General features: G+C 43.5%; 1 protein-coding gene across 8 annotated transcripts in view; it reads left to right on the plus strand.

Moving 5' to 3' along the window:
• The window catches only part of ARHGAP26 (Rho GTPase activating protein 26), a 484,190-nt gene that overhangs the window by 393,040 nt on the left and 73,642 nt on the right, over positions 1-17,508 (plus strand). For all 8 annotated transcript variants that reach the window (XR_002646893.3, XM_022589981.3, XM_089909436.1 and 5 more), the window contains one exon: positions 6,285-6,423. Coding sequence is in view for 7 of the 8 variants with exons in the window: in XM_022589981.3 (XP_022445689.1) it covers positions 6,285-6,423 (139 nt within the window). In the remaining variant the exon portion in view is untranslated. The remainder of the gene's footprint in view (positions 1-6,284; positions 6,424-17,508) is intronic.

Genomic DNA, 17,508 nt, shown 5'->3' on the forward strand with positions numbered 1-17,508 from the left:
GTGTGTGAGCCATGCTCCGTAGGCCTGATCCTCCACCTCCAAAGCAGATACTCCTCAGACTAACCAAGCCCATAACTTGTTATTATTTTTTGTTACTTGAAATTTTTTGTTACATAAAAAACATTTATGTTTTAGGAAAATGCTTAGTCTCTTCTCTTATAGAAGCCTTTCTCTTTTGCCTTGTAATCCTAGGCCTCTGTCATTGATTTATTGTCTCAGAGCTACTTTGCAGTTACAGACCAGGAACTCTTCATCATGACCTAATTTTCCTCCCATAAAAATCACAGCACGTAATAAAGAGTATACCACACGCGTTACGGGAAGGCTTCTAATCCTTGTAAATTGCAGGAGCATGTTACAGATGGGATTGGAAAAGGTATAAAAATGTGTATGTGACATGGCTAAGAATAAATTCCACAAGTGTCAATGGTCTCCAATGTCAAGATGGGCCCGAGGGGGGCCAGTGAAATTTGAATTTTGTAGACAAGGCAACGGGAAAAGAACAGCAACTTCTAATGTTGTAAGCAGTTGAGATCGATGTTATACAAAGAGCAGTAATTAAATTTGCACTTATAAATTAAATCTTCATGTCCTGACTGCAGATAATTCATTGTTGAGTCTCCAGTTATTTCCCTTCTTATGCTTTTTTATTAATGCAATCATGTCTTTTGAACACTGAGTGTCAAACAGTGTTAGGTGCTTCAGTCCTCGCCTCAGTCCCGGGAGTTTTTACAGATGTGACAGCTAAAGGTCAGAGTTATATAACTTGCTCAAAGTCACAGAGCTAGTGAGTGACTAAAATCAGATCCATCAGACTCCAGAACTTATGATCTTTGCATTTTGTCCTCTGTCTCTCAAATTACTGACACGTATAAAGGCCACAGGTGGTTAAGACCCAGACAGTCCAGCTAAGCTGTCTTAAGTCCCAGTCCAGCTGTACTCATTTATGTGACCTTGAACAAATCTGTTAGTCTCGATGAGTCTCAGTTTCCTCACCTACAAGATGACAAGAATAATAGTAGAGTAAAATCCTGAGATAATCCATGTAGATAATAGCATGATAAACACTCAATAAACTTTGGATATTTTTATTGTCACTTATACCACCACTACCTCCAGCCCACTCTGTCAGGTTCTGTGCTCAGCATTTACTATGCATTAGCTTTTCAGTATCCCTGCAAGACAGGTGTTAGATCCCCATTTACACAAGGGAAACAGTCTCAGAGGGGTTAAGGCTCTTGCCCGAGTTGAACCCAAGTCTGTATAGCTCCAACACCTATTTGCTTTATACCCATATGATGACTGTAAATTCCTTTCCTATATATATATATATATATATATGTGTATATATATATATATATATATATATATACTTTTTTTTGGATGGTGTTTAGGTTTATTTTTTAATTAATTTTTATTGGAGTATAGTTGATTTACAATGTTGTGTTAGTTTCTGCTGTACAGCAAAGTGAATCAGTTATACATATATTAGATTCTTTTCCCATATAGGTCATTACAGAGTATTGAGCAGAGTTCCCTGTGCTATAAGGTAGGTTCTTATTAGTTATCTATTTTATATATAGTAGTGTGTCTATGTCAGTCCCAATCTCCCAATTTATCCTTCCCTCCCTTTCCCCTTTGGTAACCATAGGCTTGTTTTCTACATCTGTGACTCTGTTTCTGTTTTATAAATAAGTCCATTTGTACCTTTTTTTTTAGATTCCACATATAGGTGACATCCGTGATATGGCAGTGATGCCAGTGTCTCTGACGGTGAAGTCAGTGTAGCTGTAGGTCCTGCCCACTGAGCAGCTGGATCAGGACTCAGCCCAGTTCTATGTGACTGCAGAGGCCAAGTCACCCCTGACCACTCTGCCTCACAGCTTAAGGAGAAACAGCAGCTTGGTATTTACAGGTCTGCTAATTCCACTTACAGGAAGCTTGAAATTGGGGATACTTGGGAGCGTTATCCAGAATCTTTTTTTTTTTTTTTTTTTGCGGTACGCGGGCCTCTCACTGTTGTGACCTCTCCCATTGCGGAGCACAGGCTCCGGACGTGCAGGCTCAGCGGCCATGGCTCACGGGCCCAGCCGCTCCGTGGCATGTGGGATCTTCCCGGACCGGGGCACGAACCCCTGTTCCCTGCATCGGCAGGCGGACTCTCAACCACTGCGCCACCAGGGAAGCCCCAGAATCATATTTTTATTTTATTTTACAATCTTACTCCCCGGTAGCTTCCAGAAGGCTTACAGCCTTCTTTGTAACTTTTATTTCTAAGGCATTCCTGACTAAGTCAGAATTCGTTTGTAAGTTTGAACAGAATTAATGGGGCACTTGGGGCACAGAATAAATCCCCCCCTTTTGTGTTAAGTTGGAAAGCCTCTGTGAAATGAGATTATTCCAGACACATGGTAGAGCTCCATAAATCCATTGCTCAGAGATTACATGAGCTCATGCTTCCATCGTTCAGCAGAGGCGTTTGTACAGTGATTCTTCTCAACAGAATGAAGGGAATTTCATGGGATTCTCTTGAAGTCATCCCTTCCAAACAAAATAGGATTGGAACAACCAGCAAAACTGTGAAGCATTTGGATTCTCATCAGAATTCAACTCAAGCTTTTTTCACAGACACATCTTTTGGCCTGGCTGAGAAGGTGGCCAGGCAGTGAGCAGCCTTTTAACAACTTGCATGTATTCAAGTTTCAGAGTTAAAGGAACAAAAGTAATTTGGGGAATGATTGCCCAGACTCCTTAGTGAAAGTCTGTGTCTTCTGTTCTGACTTGGTCTGATTTGTAGAGGTGCCCTTGTGCCTGGGAAAACCATGTGTAATAATAGTGGTGACAGTCCCGTGTCTGGCGCTCCACATTTCGCAACAGGCCCCACTTGCACATTAGTGCATTTGATCTCAAGAATAGCCCTTCGGAGTTCTTCAAAAGCCTGGGCCTGGCTCACACTGAGACCCAGAGAGCTGGCCTTCAGGACTATAGCTCTGGCCCATGGTGAAAGTCTCCATCTCCTAGAACTGATCCTAGTATGCTCCAGTAGCTTTCCTTTTAGAGAAAACAGCCAATGAGCAGAATGTAATTCTCATGTGTTCCCGTGTCTCCTCCCGTTTGCCCGTGTATAAACACTGTTTTGAAAGCAATTTTCCACGCATCTGTCTAAATCCGTGGTCCTTCCTCAACGACTCACTCTTCTTTGTTTCTCCAGCATCTACTACAGTTTTTAGGAAAGAAGAAATGCTCACATTTCTGGTGACAGTTGAAATGAAAATGCATATGCATTATCTTTCTTCACATTGTGTTGAGTGAGGATCTCATTCTCAGTAGCTCTTTAGGAAAAGAGACAAACTGACACAACATTGTAAAGAAACTATACTCCAATAAAAAGTATTAAAAAAATAAGAGAAAAGAAACGAAAAAGAAAAAAAAAAAGGAAAAGAGAAAATTTGGAGGCCAGACATAAGGAGGTGGGGACCTATCAGTGTGTCTGAATTCATTTTCAGATGTTTTTTAGCTCAGATTGCCGAACATGCTGTACTTAAGGCCAGAGGCAGAAGGGTGCTAAGGGATATCATTATGTGTTGAAATCTGTACTTGCGGGTTTGGGCACTGGCTTCTGTAGTGTAGATGAGCTGGAGAAGATGAGCTGAATGCTGAGGACTGCTTCAGAGGTGGATAGTGGAGATGTTAGAAACTACAGCCCTAAGGTCCCATCCCAGCCCCTCTCCTGCTAAGCCATGTGGCATTAGGAAGTCTCTCCTTGCGGAATGGTCATCCTGCTTAGTACCTTTGACTTAGAGATAAGTCATGTAAAGTACCTTGCACAGTGGCTGGCAGGGGCAAACACTCCTATATAAGAGCAAGTGCCAGTGGTAATGGTGCACGGGGTGTCACTTAGGAGCAGCCTTGGCTCAGCATTGTTGGAGGACAGAACAAAGGGGGAGAGAACTTCTAAGAAGCTTAGTGGTCCTTGAGGTCAACAACCATCATTTCTCTTTTCTTCCCTTGAAGATGCTCAGAAGGAGCCTGGTGACATGTGTAACACTGGTACTTATTTTTAGGGGTTCCAACTCCTCTGGAAGCCAAAAGGTTTTTTTTGTTTTTTTTGTTGTATGCGGGCCTCTCACTGTTATGGCCTTTCCCGTTATGGAGCACAGGCTCCGGACGTGCAGGCTCAGCGGCCATGGCTCACGGCCCCAGCCACTCCGCGGCATGTGGGATCCTCCTGGACCGGGGCACGAACCCGTGTCCCCTGCATCGGCAGGCGGACTCTCAACCACTACACCACCTGGGAAGCCCAGCCAGGAGGTTTTTGTTGTTTTTGTTTTAGGTCCCCTTCTCTCCTTACATCCTCTCCCCAGTTGAACTCAGCTATGTAGTGATTCAATTTATTTTGTTGAAAATTCAGTCCCCTAGGGAAAATATGATAATACTGTTTTCAGACAGCTGTGTTTGGGAGCAAGACTGACTGAACCAGCTGGCTGGCATCATTGGAGCCCAAGGACCTGCCAACTCATGGAGAGCAGCTGTTTTGGCTGAAATTCTTATCATTCTTATGACTTTGCTTCCTATGTTTCAGCTTCTGAGTTCTGCTTTTAAATGCACGCACAAAGGAGAGAAAGCCATGAGAAAGACTCTGATGTGTCTAGGGCCACCCATAGGTGAGGGGAGTGGAGGTGCCACCATTGTGCTCTCATTACTCGTGATTGTTGGGAAAGAGAAAATCCAGAAGGAGGCCAGCTCCAGAGAGTAAGAGATGATAATGAGTGGATCAATGAATATTGATATCTTAATACAGTGGGTGTGTTATACAACCAGGAAGAATCAGGTGTGAAGATTTTCTTCATGAAGGGGGAAATGTTACAATATAATGTTAGAGAAAACGTATAGGATACAAAACTGTATAAAGAATAGAATTCCAATTATGGAGAAGTGTGCTTTAACATTAAATGAGATAACTTATACAAAGCACTTAATGTGGTAGATACTCAGTAAATCACAGCTACTAGATGCAAATTCTCTAACCACAGGAGACGTGTTGGCCTCAAGCACTGTTGTACCCAGAGTGCCTGGTATAAAGGACATGCTGAAAAGAACTTTCTAGATTGAATGAATTAGTGTTGTTGTTATTATATGCATCTTAAAAGGAATTGAGAAAATCTAGGGGCACAGGTTTCTATGTTATCATCTGTAAGTGTATCTATAATTGTGGCAGCTTAACCTCTCTGCCTCAGTCCTTCATTATAAATGGTGAGGACAGTACTTGAAGTTCAAGGTCACTCAGAACTGAGTGAGCTACATGGAAAATACACGCAGTGACTGGTCCCTAGGGAGCCGACCTTGCATGGCAGTGACTGTAATCATGGTAAGTGCCATGTAAGTGGTAGCTATTATAATAATTCTGTCGTACTTGGATCTGTAGGAAAAAAGATGAGCATTGTCATGATTTTTATGTAATTTTCTTCTCAGTTTTTACCATAGACTTTTTTTTTTACAATGAAAGCTTAAAAGAAAAAACCTCATATGAAAATAAAACTCAAATGCTAACAGTGGTTACCTCTAAATAGTGGAATTGGGAGAATTTTTCTATTTTCTTCTTGACGCTTTTCTACATTTTCCAAACTGTTTGTAGCATGTATGTTACTTCTATCATCAAGATTTGGGGGAAACAACCTTTTTTCCCTTTTTTAAATAAGAAAAAGAATGCTCAGCATCAAAGATAACACAAAGCTGCTGAACTAGATGCTCCATCTGGGGATGGTTGAGGACTAGAAGATGCTGCCCTGTTCTGGGCTTCTTTGGGGGGAGGTTATTTAAATGCATGTTTCACAGCCTCAGAAAGTTGTGAAGCAGTTGTTAAGATCTGGGAAACAGAACCAATGAGGAAAAGTAAAGTCGTTTTAGTTCATCCGTTCTGGACAAAGGTGGTCAGAAAACTTGAAGCCCTCTTCGCAGACAGTGGCTTACATCTAGCACAGCAGCTTTCCATTGGCCCCGGAGAGAGAACAACCAAAAGCAGATCTGTGGAAATGATAGCAGAAGGGGTGAGAAGTGGAAGTGAATGGTTCCCGAGCCTTGGGATGCGCTTCCAAAGGAGGATGTTTCATGCCAGTTCCTAGAGATGTCTAAAATAGAGTCCTGAGCAAATCCTGGTGGTCTTTCTCAGTCTTTTTCTTGCTGATTCTTAGACTCCATCAAGCCTTTCGGTCGTGCTTGTCTGGACCTGTGCCGTCCCCGCAGTTCACAGTAGCGTGTAACCTTTTTATGAAACTCTTCTGCAGATATTTAACACGGTGCCTGACGCGCCCCTCACCAATGCCCAGCTGCACCTGTCTCGGAAGAAGAGCAGTGACTCCAAGCCCCCATCCTGCAGCGAGAGGCCCCTGACGCTCTTCCACGCCATGCAGTCAACAGAGAAACGTGAGTGCCACTGCTCAGGGCCAGCGTGGTCCCCGGGGGACATCCAGGCCTCCTCCCAGCTGCCCGGGGTGCTCACCTCCAGCCTCTCTGTGTGCGTTGCTGCCTTTTGTGTCTTTGAGGACACTGTATCGGCCATTGTACCCTCCCAGGTTCCGTGGCTGAGTAACCTCGACAGGACAGGAAGCAGGGGTGCTGAGGATGAAAGGGAGGGCCACGCTGCCCGGGATCCTCTTTCCCAGTGCCCTGTGGGCAGACAGCTGAGCCCCTTTTCCTCCAGCTGCACGATCAGATCTAAGCTCAGGCGTCGCTTATTCGGCCCATCTTTTGTTAGCGGCTCCCCTAAGCAGTTTCCCTTCCTTTTCTCGGGTTGTAACTCAGTGCTTATTTGTGCGAGTCACACGCCCCACTGAAATGGGGCTCTCTCTGCACAGGGACCTTGTTTGGCTTGCTCATCCTTCCCCTCCACCTCTCCTGGGCCTGACACACAGTGGATGCTTAGTAAATGTGTGGAATTAATTCACGGATGAATAGGAGAGCATTGCCCTCCTTGTTCCATTGTTCCAAGTGGCAGAGTGTTCTCACCACAACTGTATCGAATCTTGTTCTCACCTCTGGATTTCTGAGTTCTTTGCAGCAGTTGGGTTACTGGGCCCTCAAATCTCCAGTCTGGTTTCAGCCTTTGTAATGAGGAAGTCCAGTGGTGGAGGGTGGGAGTCGAGGGTCCCAGCTGTGCCCGAAGGCAGGCAGCCCTGGGTCCCTGTGCCGGCGACAGCATTCAGGCAAGCCTCCTACCTTCTCTCAGCCTCAGTTTACTTGTCTGTAAAGTAGGGATAATAGGGCCTACCTCACAGGGAAATGGTGCGGATTCAATGAACTTATGCAGCTAGGCAGCTGGCACAGGCCTAGACATGGCAAGGGCCATCGATTGAGAGCTGCTGCTACTATTATTAGTTCCTGTTTAATCACACACAGACACCAAGGAGTATAAAAACGTGACCTCGTCTGTAAGGAGCTCACATTTGAGTAAAGGAAGTAGACAAGTGAATAGGTAATGGTAAGTCGGCAGGATAACTGCTCTCAGATGTGTGCATTCAGAGAGCCAGGAGAACGCGGTGGTTGAAAGCACTTATGGGCACCAGGCGCCTGGGTGAGAGTCCTCCTTGGCTGCTCTCTGGCTGTGTGACGTGGGCCAGTTATCTGCCATTGCATGGCCTCAGTCTCCTCTTCTGGAAAACAGGGATAACAGTTTCCTTATAGGCTTGTTGTGAGGAATAAAGCACTTCAAATGGTTCTCAGTAAATGCTGGGAGGTGTGGCGGTGCTATTATTATTATATACTTATTATATTTTTTATGTATTTATATGTTTATTTTTATATATTTATGTAAATATGATATTTATTGTATATATATTATATATATAATCTCTATGAGTTACAGTAAAGGCGCAAATCAGAAAAATGACCCACTTTGCTTTGAAGAGAAAAGAGACTCCATATCTGGATTGGCATCTCTATCTTTGTTACAGAAAATGTTTTTTATCCCTTTGTCGTTCAGAAGTAATGGCCTTCCTTATCATTACTCCTGAACACAAATCTTCCCCACCCTCGGAGGATCACTGCTTTTAAAGAGGTCGTCATATCCCATAATATGGCTGCACGTTGGTGCAACCACTGAGGTTGTTTCAGATACGTTGCTTTTATGAGTAAAGCCACTATAATCATCCTCATAGCTAAATCTGTTCATATTCATGATTATTTCCTTATGATCAATTCCTGGAAGAATTTCTAGGTCAGCAGATAATGCAGAGTTTTAGGGCTTTGACCCATACTGGGATTGGCTTCCCATCGAACAATAGCCTGTGTTCCCCTTAAGTATCTGGCTGGGGTCGTTCTTGCTGTGGTCTGTAACAAAGAACACTTGGAACAGGCCTGGCCTCACCCACATCTGCCACAAACACAGCATCGAGCTGTGGGGTGAGATGCTTCTCATGTTTCCACGACAGCCACAGTCACCTAAGGTTTTGTACTAAGCAATGTACAGTGCAGATCAGGACAGATCAGACGATATTGGTAAATTCCTCTAAGACTTGAAATAGTGCCGAGTTTATGGTTAGATGGAAACAGAGGCAGCTCTGGATCAGGTCTTAAAGCATATTCTGGGAGCATGTAAGAAAGAAGATGGCGATTAGGAGAAAATCAATTAGATCCTTGCCCAAGATTAATTTTATCACACGAGGCAGCAGGTGAAAGTTAAGGATGTGTGAAAGCAGACGTGCCTAAGCTGCAGATCAAGCCGTCCCTGTCTGCACACAGGGGACAGGAGGATGGGAGACGGGAAGACAGTGAAGCACTACATCTTCCCTCTGAACACGAGGAGACGCTCCCTGGAAATGGGGCTGGAATCTCCATATGCGCAGATATTTGTGGGGTGCTCAACTTTCCTCCCTTTCTCTGCAGAAACATTTTCATTGAAAAGCACACAGGGGTGCGTGTATACATATACTTTTTAGAGTTGATTTTAGAAACCCTTATTTTCCTGGGAAATTAGAGTAATGTCCAGGCTGGCCTGGAAAGACACCATAGGAGCAGGAGCTGGAAGGTTCTGCCAGCCCTCGCCCCTCCTAGGTTGCGGTGCAGCCACTCGCCACCGTTAGATGAGCAGGTCACAGTGTACTGTTTTCACACACAAACCCTCCCCTTTGGTCTATGGACAAAGATAGAAGACTATCAAAGCACTTCACTGAGTTTACTCTTTGGAGTTAAAATGCTGGGGAAGACTGCAGGTAATTTGTGGGGGGAAAAAAATGCTGTATTTCCATACAGTGATGTTTTTCAGATTAAGGCCTCTTTCCATACCTAGCTCAGTACTTCCCAAACTTGAATCATTTACATAGGCCTTCATTCACTCTTTGGGCTACAACCACATAACTTTTGCACTGTTGTTTGTTTAATATATTTATATAAATCAATTTGAAAGCAGCTCACTTCTTTACACGGCCTCATCCTACTCAGTAAAATTTCTACAACGTGAATTTTATTGTCTTACTGTATTACTCTCTAATATACATTAAAATAAATATGAAACTGTTCAGCTAAAAAATGTTCATCCACATTTGACCTTAGAATTGTTGTGTGTCCACCTGTGGAATACGTACCACAGTTTGGAGTCCACAGAGCTTGCTCTAAATTTCTGACTGGCTCAGATCCTTCTTCTTAACCTAAACACACAAACTCAAGATTCCTTTGTCTGCTCAACTGGAACTGGGTTCAGATGTTGTCCATTAGCTGTTTATATCACTGTGGACACTCGCCATTCATCTGTCGATTTCACGTTGTGCACTCTGGGTTCGTTGTGACACCTCTCCAGGTTTCACATGACCTTACCTTTCTTCAGATTCTTGCCACAGAGTAGATATCTTGTTACAGGGATTGCACCTGTGAGAACACACACACACACACACAAACACGTACACCTACACAATATCTCCATGTACCTCTCTTCTACCTTCAGACTTCATATGATACTCTCAGAACCTCATTTCCTATTATGTCTGTGTGCCTACTCCCTTTTGAGTTCAGTTATGTTTTTCCTCCTCATTGGCATACTTGCAGTTTAATATTTGTTCTGTGATCCATGGGTCAGCCCTCTCTTCAGCCCCTAGTTGACATGCTTGATGAGCCCAAAACTCCCACAGTAGTTCCCTTGGGTGCTTCCCACCAGCACACGTTTCCCCTTCACCTCGCTGCAGTGCCCCTGCCCTGTGCAGAAGTTGGAGCCCATTCTTATCTCTTAGAAGTGCATCTCTGCCAACACTCTGGCCTCAGATTGTCATGGAAGTATCTGGCATGCTAGTTGATGCTCACTGATGTGTGTTTTATTTCCCAGAAGGAGCTTTTCATTCTGTGTGGGTAGACCAGTTGTGTGCCCAGGCACCTCTGTAAGACTCGTCCACTTTAATCTGAGAGTGGTAGTGGAGTCTTCTCCAGATGGCTTTTTCCTTTTCCCAGTGTTATCTCATCTCATCCTTATAATTGGTAATCACCCCATGAGGTAGGTTCTCATCATCCACATTTTACAAACAAGTAAACCAGGGCTCGAAGGGTTAAGCAGTCACACAGCTGGCGAACGGCAGAGAAGGGATTTGTACCCAAGTCATGCCCCTTCCCCATGCCATGTTGTCACTTCTTGAGCTGCCGAAGTGAAAACCTTGCTAGACTGAGTTAAGGAAGCAATAAAAAACCATCTGTCCCAGAGTCCAGCGTTGCCACGGAGGCAGTTGAACCATATTGAATGGGTTCCTCAATACGTGTGGTGGCAAGCAGCAGCCACACGATGACACCCCCCCCCATGTCACCCCAGCTCTGCAGCAAGCAGTGTGCATTCAACAGTCACTTAATATGCTGGGCCAAGGCAGTCACTCTCGTTTGTGATCACTTTAGAACAGATGGAAGGAGGTTTTTCAACTGTGCTGCCAGATGAATGGTAGCGAAGGAGATTACTGTTTAATCTCCAAGTTAACACGCAGATACATCATGCAGCAGATTGGACTGGTATGTCTAGGTGAAAGCTATACTTTTTCCAGGCAACTGCAGAAGGTAGAGCCGGAGGATTAGAGGGAACCAAGCACCCAGGTCTTGTACTTTTTAAGATTTCTTCCAAAAGGTTGCAGGGCGACACGTATCACTTATTTTGTCCCGAATTTTTAGTGCTTAACACAGGCATACCTCTTTTTATTGCACTTTGCTTTATTGCACTTCGCAGATACTGCGCTTTCCACAAATTGAAGGTTTGTGGCAACACTGCGATGTCAGATGATGGTTAGCTTTTTCTGGCAATAAAGTTTTTTGTAATTAAAGTGTGTATATTGTTGTTTTAGACATAGTGCTATTACATACTTAATAGAAAACAGTGTAGGGTGAACGTAACTTTTATATGCGCTGGGAAACCCAAAAATTCATGTGACTTGCCTTATTGCAATATTTGCTTTATTGCAGTGGTCTGGAACCAAACCCAAAATATCTCCAAAGTATACCTGTCCCAAGGTGTTAAAATATGTTTCTTGGAAGTGTGGTTTTTAGACTTGGTTGTGCATTAGAATCATGTAAGGAGCTTGTTGAAAGATACAGATGCCTGGTCTCCTCCCCAGTACATTCTGAATCAGGTCATGCCTGGAGCTCAGGCCTCTGTAATTTTAAAAGCACCCTGGTGATGCTGATGCCAGCTAAAGTTAGAGAAGCACTAGCTTGAGGGAGGGAGGGATTGTCAAGGTTGCTTGTCTTCTGTCATTAGCGGAATGTCTCTTAGACTCTGTTGGGGTTTGGGGCAGTCTGGTGGTGGTTGCAAGCAGGGGCTCTGTAGTTTCAATGCTCATTTTCAATGCCATCTCTATCACCCACCGTCTCTGAGACCTAGAGTCCATTACTTTTTTTAATCTTTTTTTTTTTTTTTTTTTTTCGGTATGCGGGCCTCTCACTGTTGTAGCCTCTCCCGCTGTGGAGCACAGGCTCCGGACGTGCAGGCTCAGCGGCCATGGCTCACGGGCCCAGCCGCTCCGCGGCCGGGCACGAACCCGTGTCCCCTGCATCGGCAGGCAGACTCTAAACCACTGCGCCACCAGGGAAGCCTGAGTCCATTACTTTTCATTTCTGAACCTCCATTTGTTCATCTGTAAAATCAATCACTAATAATAGCTTCCTTGGAGGGGAATTACCGTGATTAAGTGAGCCAGTGCATGTAAAGTACTTGACAGTGGGCCTAGAACATACTCAAGCACCTAATAAATGTTAGCTCAGATTACGATGATTATCATCAGGCTATAGTCTTACTTTATGTTTGACTAAGAAAATATTCCCCCTCTGGAGCCTGCAGAGTCCAAAGGAGAGGCCCATATGTGAGGGTAATGCAAAGCCTCCCTGGCCCCAGAGGGAGTCCATTTGATGCTGGAGTGCCAGCACTTCAGCAGCCTGGGACGAGTTGTGCAGCCTTGGTGGGGTGGGAATGGATTCTTGGGCTTTATTTTACATGGATCTTGTTAACTGGCAGCTGGGATTATCGCTCTGATTAATTCTTTTAGTTCAGTTAATTCATCCTGGACCCTCTCCCAGACAGGCCCAGGGAGAGGTTGAGAATTCAGCTCATGTACTTAACATGTGTGTCTTCCTTGCTGAAAAATAACTGGGAATCCATACTGTTCAGAGCTTTATATAATACCTCTCTGGGAGCCATCAAAGCTGCAGCATGTGTCTTTTCTCAGGTTGCCTCTGCAGATCCTGGGCGCTCTGGACACACCTGTTTGTTTTGGCAGACGACATGTTTATCCACAGGGATTCCTGTTGTCACACAGACTGTAAGGTGTAATGTGGTTCTTATCTTAATTATGTATGGTTACCATGTGTGAGTGAGAACCGCCTAGTTGATGTGGCCCTTAAAAAATGATGCTGTGGAAAGCTCATGGCAGGAAAAAAGTTCAAGGTAGATCATTAAATAAAAAAGAGCATATTCCAGCCTCTCATCTCTGGCATTATCACTATGTAAAACAGGTATTGTAGCATTAGGCATTATGTAATCCCACCTTGTTAAAAGAAAAAAATATGTGTCTGTTTCTACGTATAGAGAAACAACTGGACTTTTACACACCAAAATACATCTAGATGTTATTTGTATGCTATTCTGTACTTTTCAGTTGGAGAGGAATGCATATTTATTATGTATTGCCTAATTTTTACGTGATAAAAACAGAACTCTCTAATCATACACTTCATTTACTATCTCAAACCCATTTTGCAATGAGTCATGGCATAAAGATAAGTAAATATATCATTTTCTTCTTTCTCATGAGCAGTCGTGTAAGCAGCCTGTATGTAGGCTTCCTCAGATACCGGGGAACCACAGACTAAAGGGAGACTGTCCCTCCTGAAAAGTAAGTTCTCAGGGAAGAAAGAGGGCTACGTTGTGAGTAGCAGAGTGTCTGCTTAACTGTGACCATTCAGTTCCCTGTCCAGCCATTAATTAGAGGCGCGTTCCTACGCCGTGGTTTTTGAAATGCTGTTTCAGGAGAGGCTCCCCACTGTACCTCCATGTCTCATCCCAGTGAATCACTTCCGTCCTGGGCCAGCCACAATGACTTCCCCATTCTCTCATGCACTCCATTTTCATTGGCATTCTTTCCCTTTGCAATGCAGAGGGTTATTATGGGCACCATGGGGAGAGAATGTCAGTCAGTCCACAGGGGACCAAAATCAGTGGTGGTTTTGCTGAAGACAACCTGCCAGAAGTTGTGATATCATGTCCTGCATCTAGGGTCCAAACAACATTGACCACATTTTTCACTCATCACCTCCCTCTTTAGTCCATCATTGTCCCAACTACATTTTAAGATTATTTTTTAAAACATTGCCCAGCCTATTTTCATGTGCTCAAATATGCTGCCCAAACTACTTCTTCAGATTATTTTTATCGTAGGGACTGAGGCTGGGTCAGCATGAAAGCAGACCAGCTCAGATTTTAGTGGGGCTTGGCACGCCACCCTTATCAGCAGCAAAAGCTACAGAGGAGAAAAATTGCTTTAGAAAGTCTGATTCCAAGCTTCCTGTGTACTTGGGTGTTTCCCAGAGATGGTAAACTCAGAAATTGCTGTGCACTCATTTTTTATTGCAAAATTCATTAAGCTGCTATGCTATTATCATTGTCTTGTCAAGATGATACATTACAGGCTTCATTGCAAAACTTTAACAAGCAGGAGAAAGTACACCTCTCGCTCCACCATAGCCCGGGAAAGCCTCTGGGCGCTTTGCTTTTGCAAAACGTTTTGCTTTTAATATTTTTGGTGTAACGCCCTGGGTCTCTGCAGAACCTCCATCTGTCTTGCGATTCCCTTTTCTTCCTGTTTGATCATGTGGAGAGTGAGTTCCCTCCTTTGGGCTCTGTGAGGCGTCAGGAGTTGCTGTTAAAGATCTTCTTTCTGACGACTCGTCTGAGACCTCATGGAAAGCTGAGATATCAGCCTCTATGATGACAGACTTCTGTGCATGTGAGAAACCTCCCTCAAAGTGGCGTCGAAGGTCTGTGTTTCCTATTTACCCTCCAGCTCTGAGTATTCAGTGGGCCAGACGTGTTCAGGCCTGCCGAGCCAGGCGGATTTGGCATGTGCGTTCCTGGCCTCGCCTCTGAGTTCTGTGATCAAGAGACCCTGCGTCTTGTATGTGGCACGCTTGTCATCGGAGCGAGCGGGAATCACTTGGTAAATATGGAAAGTGAAGGAGCTTAGCTCCCAGATTTCCATGGCAACCCCCAGAACGAGTACAATATCACCAAAATTATTCTGCGGTTGCTTTTTTTAGTTGCAGTGACTTGGTTGCATACTCATGTTTTTCCGCTCCTGATTTGTACAAAAAAACACAGACTCTGCCCACTGTAACTAGTACTTTGGTTTCAAGGACATTAGTGGTCCCTGCCCGAAGCACCTGAAAAATTCAATCACACAAAACTGCCTCCTGTGTGCTAACAGAATACGTTCTGATGGTTTGTGTTGTCTTATTTATGCTTATTATGTATGTCATGACTGTTGTGGAGCTCTAATCTCTACTGTGCACGGCCTGGGCACCAGGAATGTATGAGCTGACACTGACTCACCGGTCATCGTCATGGATGCTTGATGTAGTCTGTGAGGGCAGACGTGGCCCTGCCCTTCGGTAGTGTGTGTTTTTAAGGACCAAGTCCACATCCAGCTTGTCACTCCTTGGAGAACACATGTTCATGAAAGCATCCAACGTGTTACCCATGCATGTTTACAATTGTTTGGGCTTTTATTTTATCATTTCTTTGTTTCTGGGCTCTTGTTTTCTGTGACTAATATGAAGAGAGATTCTTGTGGACAAACATGCCTGAGGAAAGCAAGCATTCTCACTGCCTTCAACCAGTTCCAGAAGACTCTTGCATTGGGGGCATTCTTTCTGTTTTGGCCATTTGATCTTGTCGGTTTGACTCGTAGCTGGTTGTTGTTTTCCTTTTTCAGCCCACTAGCCTGTAATTTTTTTTTCTTCAGCAATATAATTGCCATCGGTCCTTCTTACACCTTCTGATGCGGATGCCAGAGCTGGTTTGAATCATCAGTGACTCAGAGAAGTCCAGCTCTGTATTTGAATGATTTGGTTAATTAAAAAAAAAAAAAAGAAAATCTTTTAGGCTGCCTGTTCTCATTCTGTTTTTCTGTCAGGAGCAAGTATTCATTTGCCCACCTGACAAAAGTCCTCCTGTTTTGAGTGACATTGCTGAATCATTTGCTCTTTATTTCTTAACGGATTGCAAATGCTGTAGAATTTGTCATAGTATAGTTTGCCTTAACCACTAAACATTTGATTTGCTATTGATTTCACTCCCCACTCCTTCTCTGGAATAATCACCTTCCTGCTCTCCCGCGGGAAGGATCATCAGCATTTCAGCTTAGACATCTGTCCGCTTAGAAGCTCTCAGTCTCATTACGTGAGGTCTCCTGTCAAAGAAAACTGTAGTGATCTTGTAGTCAGAGAGTGCCAGGTTTCCAGATTTCCTTATCATATGGCCCATGGAGGGATATCAGTAAAGAGTCTGCGTCTTTGGCCATCTTGTCTGCAAAACTGTGGAATATTATGATTAATTTTTTGGCATTTTCTCTTTGGACAAAAAACTCCTTTCCCTGATCTTTTGTTTCTGTTGTTGTTTTGTTGTAGGTTACACCATATGTGACAGGTCCTAGATATCTAAATATAAGTCAAAATATAATCTCAAAAAGAATTTATTGTTTGAAAAAAGAATTCTGTGTCCTCCAGTAAATGAATACTAGAAATCCTCAGGCTCAGTTTGGGTGTAGCCATCTGTTTTATTCTGTTGACTTTGCCAGTCCAGGGACAGTCAGAGTCCTCATTATCCGCCCATATCCTCGTTCTGTTGTGGGTTTACGGGAGTTTGGGATTAACACACACTACTGTACATAAAATAGATAATCGACAGGGGCCCACTGTATAGCACAGGGAACTCTACTTAATATCCTGTAATAACCTACATGGGAAAAGAATCTGAAAAAGAATAGATATATGTATATGTATAACTGACTCACTTTGCTGTACACCTGAAACTAACACAACATTGTAAATCAACTATACCCCAATATAAATTTTTTTTTTTTTGCGGTACGCGGGCCTCTCACTGTTGTGGCCTCTCCGGTTGCGGAGCACAGGCTCCGGACGCGCAGGCTCAGCGGCCATGGCTCACGGGCCCAGCCTCTCTGCGGCGTGTGGGATCTTCCCAGACCGGGAAACGAACCCGCGTCCCCCGCGTCGGCAGGTGGACTCTCAACCACTGCGCCACCAGGGAAGCCCCCCAATATAAAATTTTTTTAAAGTAAACAAGAAAAAAAAAGAAAAAAACAAATATCATGTTCCACATGCTACAGCCTTCCTCATTAGCTCGTGGAGAGACCCAGTCTATAATACTGTAACGGGAGATATGTTCTTAAAACTTTTACCTAAGTCCATTTTTTAGAATCAGATCTTTTTATAAACATTAGAATTCTGATAAAATATTTTATAAAGCAAAGCATCTTTATATAATTTTTTTTAATTGTGATTTCAAAGTGTTGTCTGTCACATACCCAACCTTAGGTTGCTTATAGTCTACTGAGAAAGGTAGACATATGAACAAGTGAATATGTGCAAGTTAATCGATACTCTAGTATACATCTGATTAAAATACCAACGAATTAGTGTCAGAGTCTGCTGTCTGGGGTCAGGGTTTGGTACCCAGGAGGAGCTTAATAAATATTCATTGAAAAAATGAAAATCGAAGAAGGTTTCATTTCAGATACTCTGTTTTTCTAATGCATAGTAAGGCAGGAAAAAAAAAAGTCCTGATAATATTTTAGAAAAGCTGATATTCTTTTCGTATGACATTATTTTTAATTCATAGAAGTATAACCCTCTCATGGACAAGTAAATGTAATCATAGAGAAATATGAGCTTTAGTTATACTCTTCTATTTCCTATGAATTCAGATTATTATGTCCTGCGAACTTGTCCTCAAACCAGAGTTAATGAAACTCTTCATCTCTC

The sequence above is a fragment of the Delphinapterus leucas genome, chromosome 3 (assembly GCF_059928025.1).
Source record: "Delphinapterus leucas isolate spDelLeu-1000000601 "Yukka" chromosome 3, BTC_Dleu_Yukka2, whole genome shotgun sequence".
Classification (NCBI taxonomy): domain Eukaryota; kingdom Metazoa; phylum Chordata; class Mammalia; order Artiodactyla; family Monodontidae; genus Delphinapterus; species Delphinapterus leucas.